Source organism: Sinocyclocheilus grahami, unplaced genomic scaffold, assembly GCF_001515645.1.
Source record: "Sinocyclocheilus grahami isolate Dianchi unplaced genomic scaffold, SAMN03320097.WGS_v1.1 scaffold1425.1, whole genome shotgun sequence".
Taxonomy (NCBI): Eukaryota; Metazoa; Chordata; class Actinopteri; order Cypriniformes; family Cyprinidae; genus Sinocyclocheilus; species Sinocyclocheilus grahami.
The window spans coordinates 14539-32038 of NW_015506604.1; the positions used below are offsets into that span (position 1 = coordinate 14539).

At 40.1% G+C, this 17500-nt stretch overlaps 2 protein-coding genes across 2 annotated transcripts in view; both read right to left on the minus strand.

Moving 5' to 3' along the window:
- Positions 1-2388, minus strand: part of rigi (RNA sensor RIG-I) — a gene marked incomplete at its 3' end in the record, with an annotated part of 16394 nt that extends 14006 nt beyond the window's left edge. The window contains exons 1-6 of the mRNA XM_016256394.1: positions 2259-2388; positions 1970-2151; positions 1699-1843; positions 1315-1473; positions 1132-1233; positions 40-199 (exon numbers count right to left, since the gene is read on the minus strand). Coding sequence (XP_016111880.1) covers positions 40-199; positions 1132-1233; positions 1315-1473; positions 1699-1843; positions 1970-2151; positions 2259-2388 — 878 coding nt within the window. The remainder of the gene's footprint in view (positions 1-39; positions 200-1131; positions 1234-1314; positions 1474-1698; positions 1844-1969; positions 2152-2258) is intronic.
- A 4577-nt stretch (positions 2389-6965) lies between these two features.
- On the minus strand, positions 6966-16384 carry LOC107570204 (E3 ubiquitin-protein ligase Topors-like). Its single transcript, XM_016256410.1, has 3 exons — positions 16253-16384; positions 13757-14728; positions 6966-9510 (listed from the first exon to the last, which is right to left on the minus strand). Exons 2-3 carry the CDS (start codon positions 14726-14728, stop codon positions 7798-7800), a joined length of 2685 nt encoding a protein of 894 aa, XP_016111896.1. The 5' UTR covers positions 16253-16384; the 3' UTR covers positions 6966-7797.
- Between the last annotated feature and the right edge of the window lie 1116 nt (positions 16385-17500).

Here is a 17500-nt window from a genome sequence, read left to right on the forward strand (position 1 = left end):
CGTGTGTGTGTGTGTGTGTGTGTGTGTGAGGGATCGTGCCTGATGTTGGGATCCTTGCTGAAAAAGTGCTCCTTGAAAAGTTTGTACTGCTGTTCATAGACATCGACCTTGGTTGCCAAAAACACGATCTTTGCTCTTTCGGGAAACTGCTTCAGGTGATAATCACTGATGGCCAAGGCCACAATAGTTTTTCCACATCCTGAGGGAAAGTTAAGTGGACAGGACAGTTAGAAAGGCAACACAAGTCACGAGGTGCTTTTTTCATCCATGCATGTGTCATTTTTTACTTAATGTTTTTTTCTTTACTCTTAATCAAAAAAATCATAACCGGATTCTTAAGACTGAAAATTACTTCCATACTGTGATGCACATCTGCGTGTAACAGATTACTGTAAAAGACAATAAATTGACAAATACATTAATGGTTTTATCCATCGGTTGTTGATTGGATTTTTTAAATATTTTACATAGAGGTGTAACAAATTACTCGTTTTCACATGCATCGATTACAAATCCTGTTAATGCACGTGTGTCGATCTTGAAACATGGCTTTTTTAAATTGAGATTCATTTGTTTTGGTCAAGAGTCTATTTGTAATGCTAAACGTTTAATAAACCGTGATTCTGTGAAGTATGATTCAATATTTTAAAATTAACCCTAAACATTAAATTACCTAAATGCACAAATTACTAAATTATAAAAAGAATCTTTAGTAGTTTGTCTTTATCTTTTTCTCAGTCATAGGAGAAGCATTCACATAATCCTATGAATGCACTTGAAAAATACAGAAACGAATCATTCATTGAAATCAAATTAAATCTCACCGGAAATTGGATTGAATCAAATCATTCTGATTTTGCAAATTTCAAATTCACATTCACAGCTGTAACACACACACACTTTCTATAATAAAAACTAAGAAAATAGTAGTTGTTTTTCATTAGAAATTTTTGGGGAAAACAATAAAATAGCAACAAAAATAGTTTTCAAAAAAGCTCTGGTTATGAATTTTTGATTAAGTATTAGGGGAAAAACTAAATTAAAAATAAGATATTTATGGATCAATTAATTACAATAATATCAATAACATGCATTTAGAAAATACATGGGGCAAATGTTGATTTAAGGCACCTGTCGGAGCGCAGATGACGGTGTTCTGGCCCTTGACGGCAGCGGCGGTCAGCTCCTTCTGATATTCTCTCAGCTTCCGCTCACCTGATCGCTCAGGTTTCCCTGTGCAGAGGTCAAAGGTCACATTTCGGCAAACACAAGCGCTCTCAGGTGACGTTATCGTGCTGATGTTGGGCTGTGCACCTGTGAACCCGCCAGGTTCCTCTGTGACGCTCGTGTTGTTGCTGCTCATCAGCATGTCTTCAGGCTCGGGCTCCTCTCTGAACTCGAAAGACACGGTCGTCATCATGGCTTCCGGCTCTCCGTCCCAGTTGCTGGCCTTCGCGGCCGTAGCTTCTCCATCTGCAGGACGAACAACATGATCAGGAGGCAGAAGGAACTCATCGTCCCATCATTACTGAAACACCTGTGAGGATTATAACAATATAAGGATGCAGGATGATGATGATGTTGGGGAGACGAAGGATGAACAGACAGACAGACAGACATATAGATAGACAGATAGATAGATAGACAGATAGATAGATAGATAGATAGATGCAGACAGTCAGTCAGATGAAGTGTTACTTGTCTCCAGCATGTTTAGAGCCTCGTCTAAGTCACAGTTCTCCAGTGCAATCTTCAGCAGTTTAAACCAGTTGGGTTTGTCTGAGCGCAGGAGACTCGTCACAAGCTTTTCACTGGCTGCTATATGGCCGCGCTGACTCTCCTCCTGTAACACACACATACAGCACACACGTGTGAGGCCAGAAACATGCATACACACATACACACATACATGCATGCATGCATCACGAGCTTGTGCACTTCTGTAGAGCACGTTTAACAGGAGACTCACCGCCCGGATCTCCTCACACTCTCTGGGCTTCAGACAGCCGCTCATGTGCGCGAGCAGCTCACTGGGCTTCATGTGCTTGGTGATTGACGGTTCGATCCTCTCGAGAAATCTCCTGTGATCGTTCAGCTCCTCTAACTCCTGGAAGTTCCACTCTTTAATGGCTTCGTGCAGTCCGGTGTACTCTACAGCACATCAGCACACACACATCCTCAGCATCTGCCATGATCTCAAGGCATTCGTGAGCTCTGCATGGTGGCGCACGATGAGAAGTGGAGGTTACTGAACTCACCTGAGGCGAGCAGGATGTCCAGAAAGGCCTGAAACCAGCCCACTTCCTCTAGATAATACATCTGGTCCAGCAGCATCTGGGCAGCTGTGGTCACAGACGTCATCTCTGTAGAGAGAATGCTCTCCACCATCTCTGTGCACAGAGTCAGAATATAATATAATATAATATAATTATGGCACAATCGTGCACTTATTTTATAGTGAGTTCTGGGGCCTTATACAGTCCATTAACACCCTTCTTTATTTTTTTATTCCAACATTACTAAACCAAAAAATAGATCTGTAACATCAATTACATTCATTTTGCATTCTGAAGCTGTTTTCTTATGTACTAAGCTGGAACCATTCCTTTTGAAAATGGTGGAAAAAAATAACCTATATTGAAGTATTCTATGGACTTTCCGGAAGAGTCTCGAGCAATCAGCTCCTCCACCAAGCCCTTGGCTAAGAAAGATCTTATATAATGAAGGAAAAGAGGATGCAGAGAGAGTCAGAACTGTTGTGTTCAGTATGTTATAGAGTTCTTGCGGTGTGCGCACGTGTGTGCGTGAGATAGAGTTCATTCATTCAATCAATCAGTTTAAACATAAGAACACTTTCTGTAAAATGATGACTGTTGTTGGCAGATTTGTACACAAAACATCACACTTGTTTGGACTGAGAAACGGGGACAAACCTGAATCCGGTTTGATTAAAGTCCAAGTAGAGCGAAGAAAAAAAAAAGGCCATCTAATTATGCTATGTTACCAACTCTTTTGATGACGAACCCCAGATGTCTTGTAAACAAGATTGATGAATTTCAAGCCATTTTGATGGAAAACCATGTGGACGTAGCTGCAATTTCCAAGACTTGGTTTACCCCCAACATGCCTGAGGATCTATTGGGTATTGATGGATACACTGAAATGTTGCATTGTACATCAAAAGTGTCCCATCTTATCCTTTAACCTGTATTAGTGTTCCCGACGAACTCATTGAGAATTTAATAGCCTCATCTGACCTGCTTCATACCAAGTACTTATGCATTGGCATCATCATACTCCAAGATTTCAGAGTCCAGGACATCTGTTTGAATTAAACTCTGCCAAGTAGTCCATAACAACAATAGAGGTGAACCGATTCTCGACACAATTATCACTGAAATGAAACAAGAAACCTGAAATTCTCCCCCGTTAGTTCATCGGATCATAATAATGTCCTGTGGAGTGCTAAAGCTCAAGCAAGACCACCTAAGTGCATTAAGCAAGAAATTCGACCTATGACAGAGTCTAGTCTGAATGAGTTTGGTAGATGGATTACTACTCACTCGTAAATGAAGTGCTGGGCGGTATGATCAAAAATTTATGTCACGGTATTTTTCAAAATGATACCGGTTTCGCGGTACATGACGGTATTTTTTTCATGCATGACCGGGTGTTAATCATATTTTCTACTGATTGAGAGGAAATACTGCATTATATTGCCTTAGAATGCCCTATTTTACTGTCATGATGAGTGAATATTGTCAAAAATACCACACTACATAGTGACTAAACACAACCCCTTTTAATACGTGTTAACCAGGAGTCACTCTCATTTATAATCACGGCATCATCTGATAAAATCAGCATGCATCTACACTAAAGAGCGGCTATGCGGTTGTTTTGGCTAGATTACTTTTTTGTCTCATGCAGCGCACTGTCTGCGTCTGAGTAACAAACTAAAAACAACAAACAAAAAAGTGCATGTGATATTAACAGACGAACTACGCTCATATTTATAATTCCTAACAATCAGTAAGCGACAGGTGCTAGGAAACGCTGTGTTGTACTCTCACTGCTCACTGCACAGAACAGACGCCGAGAGAGGCGACACTTCTCCGGGAAAGCCAGACCTCGCGCTCGTGGGACAGCACTGGAGAAATCTTCCAACTGAGCCATAGCTAAGCTTTATCCAAAGTAGTCGCTAGGTTTGTCAGTATAAATATTCTCTGGAAAAAGCCGCTAAAAGGGTCTGAAAGTTGCTAAATCTAGTGCTAAAGTCGCGCTCGTGTGTGTGAGACGCGGGAGCTGATGGCAGCGGGTGCTGGATATTTGTGGAGGTCAGTGTGGATATTGTGGATGAGTTCTTCTGCGTCATCACGTTCTATTAGTTCTACAGCTTCAGTTTCAGAACTTTCACGCTTAGTAACACATACAGCTGTTCCCTCACCGCAGTGCAACAGTGAAAAGAGACCCCTTTCAAACAGTGTCGCGTTCCCAACGTTGTTTAAGCGACATACACCGGTATTGCGGTATTTTAAAAATTCATATCATAACAAAAATAAACACCGTTATTCGGTATGAACCGGTATATACAGCACTAAAATGAAGCAACTGGTGCCAATGAAAAAGCTAATGATTTTTATAATACTATCTTGCCTGAAATTGACAAACATTTTCCCACGAAGACAGTAAAAGCGTATCCCTCGGATAAACCATGGATCTCTCCTAAGATTAAGCGTTTAATCTACCCGAGACAAAAAGCCTTCAAAGCTGGGAAATCAAGTGCTCTATCAAAGTTCTACAGAAAAAAAATCTAAAGGGAAATACATGTGACAAAAAAAATAAAGGGAATCTGAGGGCTTGGCAGGATTAAATCAATCTGCAAATCTGTGAAAAAGGTGGATTGAATTGAGGTTCCGGGAATTGATCCACAAGATTTTGTGACTAATGTAATCAACACAAAGTCAGTCAAGGTGTCCCAATCTTTCCCGACCCTTAAATGTGCAGATGTATCTTCTCACCTCCCATCTCTACCTTTGCCTACTATCTCAGAATGGGATGTGTATAGAAGATTGTCCTCAATTGAAGGATTAGTTCACTTCCAGAATAAAAATGTCCTGATCATTTACTCTCACCCCCATGTCATCCGAGATGTTCATGTCTTTCTGTCATTATTCGCAAAGAAATTAAGGTTTTTGAGAAAAACATTCTAGGATTTATCTCCATATAATGGACTTCAATGGGGATCAACGAGTTGAAGGTCCTGCAGCTTCAGTGCAGCTTCAAAGGGCTCGACACGATCCCAGCCGAGAAAAACAAACAAACAAAGCATTTATATAATTTTTAACCACAAATGCTCGTTGTGCAACTGAAGACAGAAAGACATGAACATCTTGGATGACATGGGGGTGAGTATATCATTAGGAGATTTTTATTCTGGAAGTGAACTAATCCTTTAACTGTCACAAATCTCCCGGCCCAGTGTGCACATTAATCAGACTAATAAACTGACTTTGCCAAGGCTTTCAATGCTCTACAGTAGACCATACACTAGCTGTTCAGTGCCTCCTCTTGGAGTGAGACCAAGCCTCATTCCATGGATTTGTAATTTGATGTCTAATCACCATCAAAGAGTGCGTTATCAGGGATATCTATCTGATTGGGAAGAATATCCCTCATGTGGAGTTGCTCAGGGAACCATACTGGGGCCCATAATCTTTCTAGTTTTACATGACACCCGCATGAAATAGACACCAGCTTGGCCATTACCTTTTATAGATCAGGACACTTTGAAAATCTGTGACTCTTAAAGTTTTAGATGATTTGAAATGGGATGGTCAATTGGATCACATGTTGTCCTCAACCAACATAAAGCTTTTTGCTCTGTGCCGGCTAAAGGAATTCGGTGTTCGAGATCAAGAACTGGTTATCATCTATACAGGGTATGTGCTCCCTGTGTTAGAGTACACGGTTCCTATTTGGCACGGTTTGTTGACTACTGATCAAGTTAAAAGGCTGGAATGTATGCAGAAACAGGTCTGTAAAAGGTACCAAGGATAATCTGATGCCCTCTCCCTTCTTGGATTTTGCACACTAGCAGAGAGACGAGTCTAACTGTGCCGTGAATTTGCTAGGAAGTTATACAAGTCTAGTTTCAGAGACTGGCTACCACCACTCAGGGATTGAGTTGACAGGACGCCAGAGGAGGAACTCAGATGACCTAACGCTGCTGTTCATAAAGAAAAACGGCTTCAGACACTATTGTACATCTATTAAATGCATTTATTGATTGTTGGCTGACATGACAGACAACTGTTGTAAAGAAGGCGTGATGTATGTTCAGTAGACATGATTAGTGAATTATATCTCCAGGGTGTCACTATAGTCCCGCACACACCAGCACATACACACATACTGTGCAACGGAGTCATGGAAGTGCACGTTCCCTGTTTAACAAAGACACTTGTTCCCTGAGTTTAACAAAGACACGATTCTCCAAGCTCAGTGGGGCTGAATAATGAATGATCAGTGGTTCTCAACCGGTGGGTAGTGGTACAAAACAGGTTCACATGTATGCTCTGACAGGATCGTGGAGAGAAGCGGACGAAACAATGCTCGTCACTGGGGCAGTAACCTTAAAAGGACAACTTTGTACCTTATTTACCCCTAAAAGGCACATATTAGTACTTTAAGTAGTAATATGCACCCTTAAGGTACAGCTTTGTTCCTTTTTCAATCCTAAAAGGCACATTTTAACACCTTAGGTAGTAATAAGCACCCTTAAGGTACAACTTTGTGAAGAAGAAAGTTAGAAATGCTTATATTACTTCACTGGCCAATGGAGCGAACCAACCCCGTGACGTCACACGCTGTGGTACTGCAAGATGGCGGCGTCCTTGCTCCAAAAGCGATAACAAAACATCCTTTTTTCTTTAAAATGGTTACATTAAATGTGTCCGTTATATCTTTTTTAATTAAAGTGGAAATCAGTTTACTAAATAATGTAAACTTGACTGACTGCTTCACTTCCACATTAAGGTACAACATTGTACCTTATCTACCCCTAAAAGGTGCATTTGTATCTTATATAGCAATATGTACCCTTAAGGTACTAAAACCCTTTTAAGGGTAAATAAAGTAAACATTTGTCTTTTTAAGGGTACTGCCCCAGTGACAATCTGTTGTACGTCAAAAGGTACAAGTTTTGCAAATTTTTTTCTGAGAGTGTAGGATAGCAAAATAACAGTTCCTATATGTTTTGTTCCATTTGTCAAAGGCCCTGCGTCTTGTCAAAAAATCTGGGTCTTGAAGCAAACAAGCCGAGAACCAATAGTTTAGATGGTAACCCCCATGTATTTGCTGCTACTAGGGTTATGGTTAGTGGAACCAGGATTGCCATCAGACATGATCGTCGTTGAGTTGTGGTACAGTGAGTCAGCACCAGATTCGAGGAAAAGGATCACTGTAACTATAAATACAACATGAACAATAATGATGATGTTCAAATTGACAAAAAAACATTGTTTGAATGTTTCTTAAGCATCCATTTCCAGCAGTAATTCAATCTTTAAATGAGTATAAAAAAATCTAGAGGCTGAGTGATTCAGACAAGTATGTGTCTGTAAGAAAAAGTCTATTTTAGTTCTAGCTAGCAGTGTTGGTTGCCGTCTTTTGTGGTCCGTCGCCATCTGTTTTCTCGTTCTCTAAGCTTTTGGCCTCTCCTATCATCTCCGATTTGTCTCTTTGTTGGCTAGAATCGGGTTCCTGTTGGCCAGGAGAACTCGCACGAGGACTCTGTTACATTTCCTGCTCTGCCCCCGGTAGGAAATCCTCAAGATCTTGCAGTATGGTTTCCAGCAGCCTCACGTCCAAAGATGGGGCTGTTATTATCGAAGCCCTTGGGAAAGGCATAAACTCTTCATGGTTACTGGCACCCATATTTCTGGAGCAGTCAGAACTACTGTGGTCGACTACATCCACCACACAATCATCCAGGTTTAGTGTGCGTTGAGTAGTTGGGTCACTGTGGCCCATGGGACTCGAGGGCTCAGACAGAAGATTTGAAGATTCCAAGGTACTTGCATTCTGGATGGAATCTTGCTCAGGACTCCCATCCCTTTGCTCGACATCAGCAGCGGTTTGGTCTAGAACATCCAAGACGCGGTCCAAACAGTCGATGGTACGGTCGCTGTCGCTATCTATTGTGATCACAGTGGGTGAATGCAGTTCCCTCCTTCGCTTCCGGTGCCTCCTCTTCCTCCGCTGGACCCAGTGTGAGTCGGGCGCCCTTCGTTCGTAGATGATCTCCACACTTGGAGATCGTTCCCTGCTGCGTCGCCGTTCTCTGAGCCGCTTTTCCTTGGTTGCAGTTCCCTCCTTGTGCTGCCGCTGGGCTGCTCGCTCCAAGTGCCGAGTTTTGTACTTGCGTTTGCCACTGGGTTTGTCTAAGCAGGATCTTTCGGAGTGCAAATCAGCGCTGCTGCTGCTAAGAGACCGCCTGCAGCGTTTACGACAACGCTGTGCCTCACGGGGATGGTGGGTGCCAAGGAACGAATCAGAGTCGGGTGACTTACTCCTCCTTTCCTTGGTTTTTCTCCTTCTGGAGTAGGAAGGAGAGTGCGAGCATCTCTCACTCGCATGGCGCGAATGCTCTCCACTCCTGTCTCTGTTGTTTCGGGAGGGAGAGCAGTCGCTACTGTGCGATATAGAGGCGGGGCTACCACTCCGAATGGACACTGCTGGGCTTTGTGTCCAGCTCTGTGTTTGGCTTGGTGAGCAATCTGGGGTCTCGGCACGCCGTGATTGTTCTAAACTCTTGTCCTTCTCTTTGCTGCCAAAGCACCGATGACTTCGATGCCTCCTGTGACCTCTGAACCTGGAGTCATCTCGACTCTGCCATGAATGTGAATGTGACCGTGAACCATCTTTGGACTGGTGACCATGGAAGGACAAGTAGTCGGACTCTTGTTCTCTGCTGTGTGACACGACTCCATCCGAGAATAAATGCTGTGGACTGCACAAGGGAGCAGGGCCTGGGAAGGAACTAGGACTAAGCGGGTTCATGTGGGACTGTGACAGGAGCTGCACTTGGGATTCCTCTGATTTCATTACTGAGGCCGCTGTCTCGGTGGCGGCTGGCTCTTGCTCCTCTTCTGACGAATCTGAGGAGAGCTGAACAAGTTCTGGGGTCCGTTCGGCCATCGGTTTCACGTATCCCACAATTAGGCACTCTTCCTCTTTGTCATCTTCACCCGGTCCAGCTGACACGCTGCCACTCGCCAGAGGGTCAGTCTTATCCAGGGCGCTGAGGGGAGGGGCTGTGCTTGAGCTTGGCTCTGCCCCCTCGCCCTGCGTTGGGCTGGAAGAGGGGAGGAGGGTTGAATAGGACGGACCAGGTGTCTGACTTGGTAAACTTTCCGCTCCACTTGCCGTGGCAACGGATGCAAGGCATTCCTGGACAGCAGAGGGATTCTCTGTGACATTGTCCTCACTGTCACTATCGTCGTCATCCTGTGAGAAAAGACAATGACAACAATGAAGACTTGGATTTGGGTTGTGCTCATAGACGGTAGTATCATGTATCGACGATACTCAAGAGATATCGCCTGTGGCTTGACGATTATTATTATTATTATTACATATCAGGTTAGTAATACTATGTAATTAATATTAATCATATTTCTTTTTCCAGGTTTTTACAGTGTTGCGCATTAGTGGTCAACCTATATATCGGCCGATATCTGCCATTTTTCAAATATCGGCATTGGCCGATAAGTTTTTCTGTTTGGCCGATGTGTTTGAGGTGGGCCTTTTATTTTGATGGTGCCGAGAACGGCTGCGGCAGCGCCTGAGCACACATCGCTCACATTCTCCCTCTCGTTCGCTGTTGTCATTCAGTTCTGTCTAATACGGATAGAAGTCTATCTAATAATCAGATAGAACTGTTAAACAAAGGAAAATGTATACAAAAAAATATTATAACGATTGCTTTAATATTATTAGTAATAGAAAAGGCAAACATTATAATACTTTCTCGTTTGCCGTCAGCATTCCGCAAATACGCATTTATATAATTTAAACAAATCTTTGAATGACTAATGAACATTTAATTTCACAAACCTTGCAGACTTAGTCGAATCTAGTTGAGATCTTGTGAAGTGTGCATGCGACCTGCATGATCGCGTGTTCTCTGCGTGACGGTCAGTCCGTGCGAATTGAATACAGACAGGAGGAGAGTTCAGCTTCACTGGAGACACGCGATCAACAAACTTTAAACTCGTGATTTCAAATTATGCTGCGCTTTATGCATTTGCCCACTGCCATATTCATGTCATTTTCACTGTGTGCTGTATGTAAAATGAGTGTTACCTTGGCTTTATTTGAAAAAATATGATTCCCAATGCACACAAACTTCCCAGAATACTGAGTGCCCTGTTGGTTACAGTGTTTACTTCCTTTTTAATTATATTTTTATTAAATATTTATTTATTTGTGAAAAATACTTTGTCTTCTAGAGTATAAGTATGTTTATTTTACACGTTTATTTTTTAATTCATTTTCAAAGTGATTTCAAATTTCTTAAATATGAATTAAAATAAATTATATCGGCCACCTTGCTTTCCAAGATATCGGCATCGGCTGTCAAAAAACCCATATCGGTCGATCACTATTGCGCATTATAACCAATCAGACACGATTCCGTTGAGTTTATGAATGCAATGGCCAATCAGAGGCGTTCAGATGAGTCATCGCTGAAACACCTGAGTTTTGTTGTTCAGTGCACGCTCGCTGGCTGAATTCTGCTCTCTCGCGGATTCTCTCATCATAAACAACAAAGGGCAAATGTGCGTGCGATGCGTTAAATTGTTATGTTAAATACAAATTCAGAATATTTTATATATTTAGTTAATAGATTACACTAACATTGGGCTGCTGGAGTTGGTTCACTTTCTGGCTATGAAACTAAGTAAGTAAATAATTAAATTAATTAGTATGATAATATCGTGTATCAGCGATCTCACAGGCTAACGACTGGACGATATGACTATGGAGCATATCGCCTAACACTAACTCATAAATAAACAGAAACACAGTGTCACAACACCTCGCAGGGGACGATTTCAATAAAATAATAACTTAAATTATGTGGTGTTCCTCACACAAAGTTATCATGAGTTCGTAAGATTTCTAGAGATATAGACATACTAAATGCAGAAACTGTTAGTCGTTACTAAATGTAATGTTTAGCCGCGTTTCCCCCGAAATTACCCGGAACAATTGTTGGCATTTTTCAAATGTCGGCATTGGCCGATAAGTTTTTCTGTTTGGCCGATGTGTTTGAGGTGGGCCTTTTATTTTGATGGTGCCGAGAACGGCTGCGGCAGCGCCTGAGCACACATCGCTCACATTCTCCCTCTCGTTCGCTGTTGTCATTCAGTTCTGTCTAATACGGATAGAAGTCTATCTAATAATCAGATAGAACTGTTAAACAAAGGAAAATGTATACAAAAAAATATTATAACGATTGCTTTAATATTATTAGTAATAGAAAAGGCAAACATTATAATACTTTCTCGTTTGCCGTCAGCATTCCGCAAATACGCATTTATATAATTTAAACAAATCTTTGAATGACTAATGAACATTTAATTTCACAAACCTTGCAGACTTAGTCGAATCTAGTTGAGATCTTGTGAAGTGTGCATGCGACCTGCATGATCGCGTGTTCTCTGCGTGACGGTCAGTCCGTGCGAATTGAATACAGACAGGAGGAGAGTTCAGCTTCACTGGAGACACGCGATCAACAAACTTTAAACTCGTGATTTCAAATTATGCTGCGCTTTATGCATTTGCCCACTGCCATATTCATGTCATTTTCACTGTGTGCTGTATGTAAAATGAGTGTTACCTTGGCTTTATTTGAAAAAATATGATTCCCAATGCACACAAACTTCCCAGAATACTGAGTGCCCTGTTGGTTACAGTGTTTACTTCCTTTTTAATTATATTTTTATTAAATATTTATTTATTTGTGAAAAATACTTTGTCTTCTAGAGTATAAGTATGTTTATTTTACACGTTTATTTTTTAATTCATTTTCAAAGTGATTTCAAATTTCTTAAATATGAATTAAAATAAATTATATCGGCCACCTTGCTTTCCAAGATATCGGCATCGGCTGTCAAAAAACCCATATCGGTCGATCACTATTGCGCATTATAACCAATCAGACACGATTCCGTTGAGTTTATGAATGCAATGGCCAATCAGAGGCGTTCAGATGAGTCATCGCTGAAACACCTGAGTTTTGTTGTTCAGTGCACGCTCGCTGGCTGAATTCTGCTCTCTCGCGGATTCTCTCATCATAAACAACAAAGGGCAAATGTGCGTGCGATGCGTTAAATTGTTATGTTAAATACAAATTCAGAATATTTTATATATTTAGTTAATAGATTACACTAACATTGGGCTGCTGGAGTTGGTTCACTTTCTGGCTATGAAACTAAGTAAATAATTAAATCAATTAGTATGATAATATCGTGTATCAGCGATCTCACAGGCTAACGACTGGACGATATGACTATGGAGCATATCGCCTAACACTAACTCATAAATAAACAGAAACACAGTGTCACAACACCTCGCAGGGGACGATTTCAATAAAATAATAACTTAAATTATGTGGTGTTCCTCACACAAAGTTATCATGAGTTCGTAAGATTTCTAGAGATATAGACATACTAAATGCAGAAACTGTTAGTCGTTACTAAATGTAATGTTTAGCCGCGTTTCCACCGAAATTACCCGGAACAATTGTACCAGGAACTTTTTTTTCCCAGGAACTTTTCCCCCCCCAGACCTGTTGCTGTCTGTGTTTTCATCGTGGTCTAAAGTACCAAAAAGAATAGGCAAATAGGCTGGTGATGTAGGTCTGCACGCGTTTCAATACCAAGTACGCGAATTTCGGACTTGCATCCTCGGTAGTTCGGACTTCGTGAGTTCGACTCAGGAGTGTGAACTTCCGCGGACGGGACCACGCAAGTCCGGTAATTCTGCAAACAGCAGCGTACTTGATAACATCAGTCAGCTCAGCTTGGCTACTGCAATTTTCCTCACTGTATTTATAATAAGACGAAATATATCAAACACCACTGCCCCTTTTCGTTTTCATTTAAACATATTAATAGCCGCAGAAATGTTCAGGGAACATACATGGCCTACATTACAATGAAACGAAATGTTATATCAAACATTGCCGGTTTTTATTTTAATTTTAACATATTAATAGATTAATAGAATAAAGACCAAAGATTACCTTCTATATCATAAGATATATCTTATGTTTAGTGGAGCTCCCGTCTCCGAAATCGATTTTCAATTAGGCGCTGTTTTTTATAAATAAACCGCAGATTTGAGTTTTAAACAACTACATTCTAGCCTGAAATACTTTTAAAACTACATTTCATGACACAGTAACTGTAATATAAAAAAAAAATAAAAATATGCAAATGGTGGTTGAAATACAATGCTGCGTGATCTCAACCAATCAGCATGTTCAGCGCTCAAGTCCCGCCCCCGAAAGTTCCGGACCTTTGAAAAAGTACTACCTCGCGAGCAGGGACTTTCTTTAGGGGAAATTTTTTACCCGGAACTTTATTTAGATCCTGGTTCCTGCGGTGGAAACACACCAAAGTCCCTAGTTCCTGGGGAAAGTTCCTGCAGTGGAAACGCGGCATTTGATGTTTGTGTGTCTCACCTCGGAGATGGCGATAACAGAAAGGTCCGAGCTGCTGCCCTCCTCGTAGCTGGGCGCGGGACAGTCGTAAACGGCCTGCTGGTCGTACGGCTCCATGTTGAGGGTGGAGCGGGCGAAGCTCACCAGTTCGTGCAGGAAGTGGTCGGTGCGCGCCAGCAGGAAGGGGCGGAGCTCGTCCCGGATGGCCGTGTCCTCCATGTTGTAGTTCATGATGCGCGAGATGATGATGTTCTGCACGATGTTCACCAGCGAGCCGTGCGAACCGTACAACACGGTGAGCTCGCGCTGCAGCCAAGGCAACAGTCGCCGCAGGCTGCCAGGGTTTTGTCGCAAGAACGCGGCCGAAATGTCCCTCTGCCTGCCGGTGTCCCGCGTGTTGCGCACGCGTACGCCAGTCCTGTAAAGCGCGCGCCGGAACGCAACCACGTCTTGGTCGCACAAGCGCCGCAGGCTCCGCCCATGTCTGCGTGCCGTCAGTCGCAGCACCATCTGCTGCACGTCTTGGTTCTGTGCGAGCGCCGCTGCGTCCGCCAGGCCGTCGAACATGACAGCATCCTCTAGCGGAGGGGAGGAGGAAGGGGCGGGGTTTTGCGCTCTGTGGCTCCGCCTCTCCCGGCTTCTGAGAACTCGGGGGCGGAGCACACGCTCAGACGGATCGGCGTTCGCAGGCGCTCCGTTCTCCGGCGGCCGCAGCACGAACTCCTTAAAGTCGTTTTCCCCTTTGACGGAGTGGAATATGGAGTGGAAGGGCTGCTTACAGAGCGGACACTCGGCTTTGTTCCTGGACCACTCGTGGATGCAGCGGAAACAGAACTGATGCAGGCAGCGGTCCAGCGACGCCATGTTGTTGAAGCCATCGAGGCAGATGGGGCATTTGGAATCAGGCGACGCGTTGGCCAATAAACGCTGGGAAGATTTCCCAGCGCTGTCTCTCTTCCTCACACGCAGCTTCATCTTAGAGGGCGCCATCATCTACAACACACAAAACATCAGCTCATTAGACAACCTTTGCATTTATGCATTTAGCGGACGCTTTTGTCCAAACAAAAGCGTATTCGTAATATCCAGTGCCGGGTTCATCAGAGAACGATGCATGAACGTTTTGAGTTACTTTACTGCATTTTATCCAAAGCGAATTACAAATGAGACAAACGTAGTTTATCACAAGAGTCTGCAACATTTGCAGTACAAAATGCCAAAAGAGTAAACTAGAGTAATAAAAATCGGGTCCTATGAATATGAATCACTTTTATTATTTTTCCCAAATTCTGTTTTCCATTTAAATTTTTCTAGATTCCATTTTAATGGTTTAAATAAAACTGAACAATCAAAAGGGATTATTTCAACAAACTAACTATTTACTTAAATGTAAACAATAATATTGCTTTATGAATGCTTATTGTTTTTTTTTTTATAATTATTATTATTAAAAAACACTTGAGTTTTCTTGACTATATATACACAGCCGCAGTCATACGTTTAAAATCTGCTAAATGTTAATATAAAAAATTATTTATTAATTTTAACAACAGTGTTGTCCAATGAAATGCTTATTAAACTTTCTTACTAATCCTAATTATTAAAAAAAAAAAAAAAAACATTTTTGGGTTTTCCTGACTGTTTATACACAACCGCAGTCATACGTTTAAAATTAAAATCTGCAAATATTAATGTATAACACATAAAATATATAAAATTAAACATTAATATATATATAAAATAATTTATTAAAATTTTAATAATGGTATAAAATGCTTATTAAACTTTCTAGCCAATCCTTATTATTATAATTTTTTTAGTTTTCTTATATTTCTTATATATTTTACATAACATTAGCGTAACAATAATCAATTTTTTTTATTCTTTGAGAACATGCAGACTTCATATTCACAGACACTAGTCCATATCGTGATCTGATTAAATATTCAGCTCTAAAAATTTGCCAAATTCTCTAACATTCTGCATAAATTCTATTTTTATGACTGGATTCAATGATTCTGCATCCTATTAATAAATCATAAGGCACAGATGAGGGTTGCTTTTAATTTTACGTGACATTTGCTAATTCAAGCATGACTTCTGCTATTGCATTTCAGTATTTGAACAACATTAACATATGTGATATGCAATATTTCATATCTTCAACCATACAATACAGAAATTATAATAAACTACTTGTGCACCAAATGTACTAACAATAGCATGGTCTTTTTTAGTACTTTATGCATCAAAACACCATGGTAACTGATTATTTTCAATATTTTAAATAATTAAAAACACTGTTGAATCTCTAAATACAGCGACAACCCATAAACACCAACATATGCTGAAAATAACACACAAAATATTAGAAATGTTTCAGAAATAAGCAGCGACGAGCTGTCTGTCGTGTTTCTGCCTTCTCTAATGAGGCAAAGCAGCGATTATAAACCACCTCTGCAGACGATAAGTGGATAAAAACATCAAATATGAACAAAAATAAAGCAAATGTCTCACTTGATCATCAGCTCCTGATCACACAGCAGAGCGTCTCTTCCGGCAGACGTCACGGGCACGCATGCGCACACGTGCGCCTCTGCCGGTCTGGAGCGGTACTACACCTGCGGCGAAAACCACGTGACCGTCTCTGAAACTATATAAACAAAGACAAAGGGGGAAAAAATCAATAAAAACATATAATTAAATAAATAAAAAATGCATAAATGCGTGTTCTTTCTTTCATTAGGAATATATAAACCTAAATGTGTTAAAATATACAGAAAACAAATAAATAATGAAGTAAATCAATTAATAAAAATAAACAAAAATACATAAATCTACACAGCTGCTCAAAAGTTTGGGATCAGTAAGTTTTTCAATGTGTTTTAAAGACATCTCTTCTGCTCACCAAGCCTGCATTTATTTGATCAGAAATACAGAAAAAGCTGTAAAATTGTGAAATATTATTAGAATCTAAAACAGCTGTTCTCTATGTGAATATGTGTTAAACTGTCATTTATTTCTGTGATGCGCAGCTGTATTTTCACTAGTCTTCAGAGTCACATGATCTTCAGAAATCATAACAATATGCTGATTTATTATCAATTTGTTTTTAGAACCCGAGATACTTGTTTCAGGAGTTTTTGATGGAAAACGTTAAAAAGAACAAATAAATAATGAAGTAAATCAATTAATAAAAATAAACAAAAATACATAAATGCATATTTTTATTTCTTTAAAAATACAAACATATTTATAAAAATACAAAACAAACAAACAAATAAATAAAATGCATGTTCTTTCTTTTTTCTCTCACAACATATAAACATTATTAAATATACAGAAAATAAATAAATAGTAAAGTAAATCAATTGATAAAAATAAATAAATTAAATAAAATGAAAATATGAAAAAAAAAAATTTAAGAATATAAACATAGTTATTAAAATATAGAAAACAAAAATGAAAATTAATAAAAACACAAAACAACCATTTATTAAATACACAGAAAATAAATAAATAAAATTAATGAATAAGCAAATTAATGCATAAAATAAACAAATCAACAAAAAATAAATACATGTTCTTTCTTTAAAAATATATAAACATATACTTATTTACTAAAATATATAGAAAATAAATAAAAATAGATAAATAAAAATAAGACATTTATTTTTATTTAGTATTTACTAAATACATAAATATCAAATAAATAAATGCATGTTCTTTCTATCTTTAAAAATATTTAAACATACATTTATTTGA

Coding starts and splice junctions, on each gene's coding strand:
- LOC107570204 (XM_016256410.1), bottom strand. CDS start 14,728: ATGATGGCGCCCTCTAAGATGAAGCTGCGTGTGAGGAAGAGAGACAGC. Junction 9,511..13,756: donor CTGTTATCGCCATCTCCGAG/GTGAGACACACA, acceptor CTTTTCTCACAG/GATGACGACGATAGTGACAG.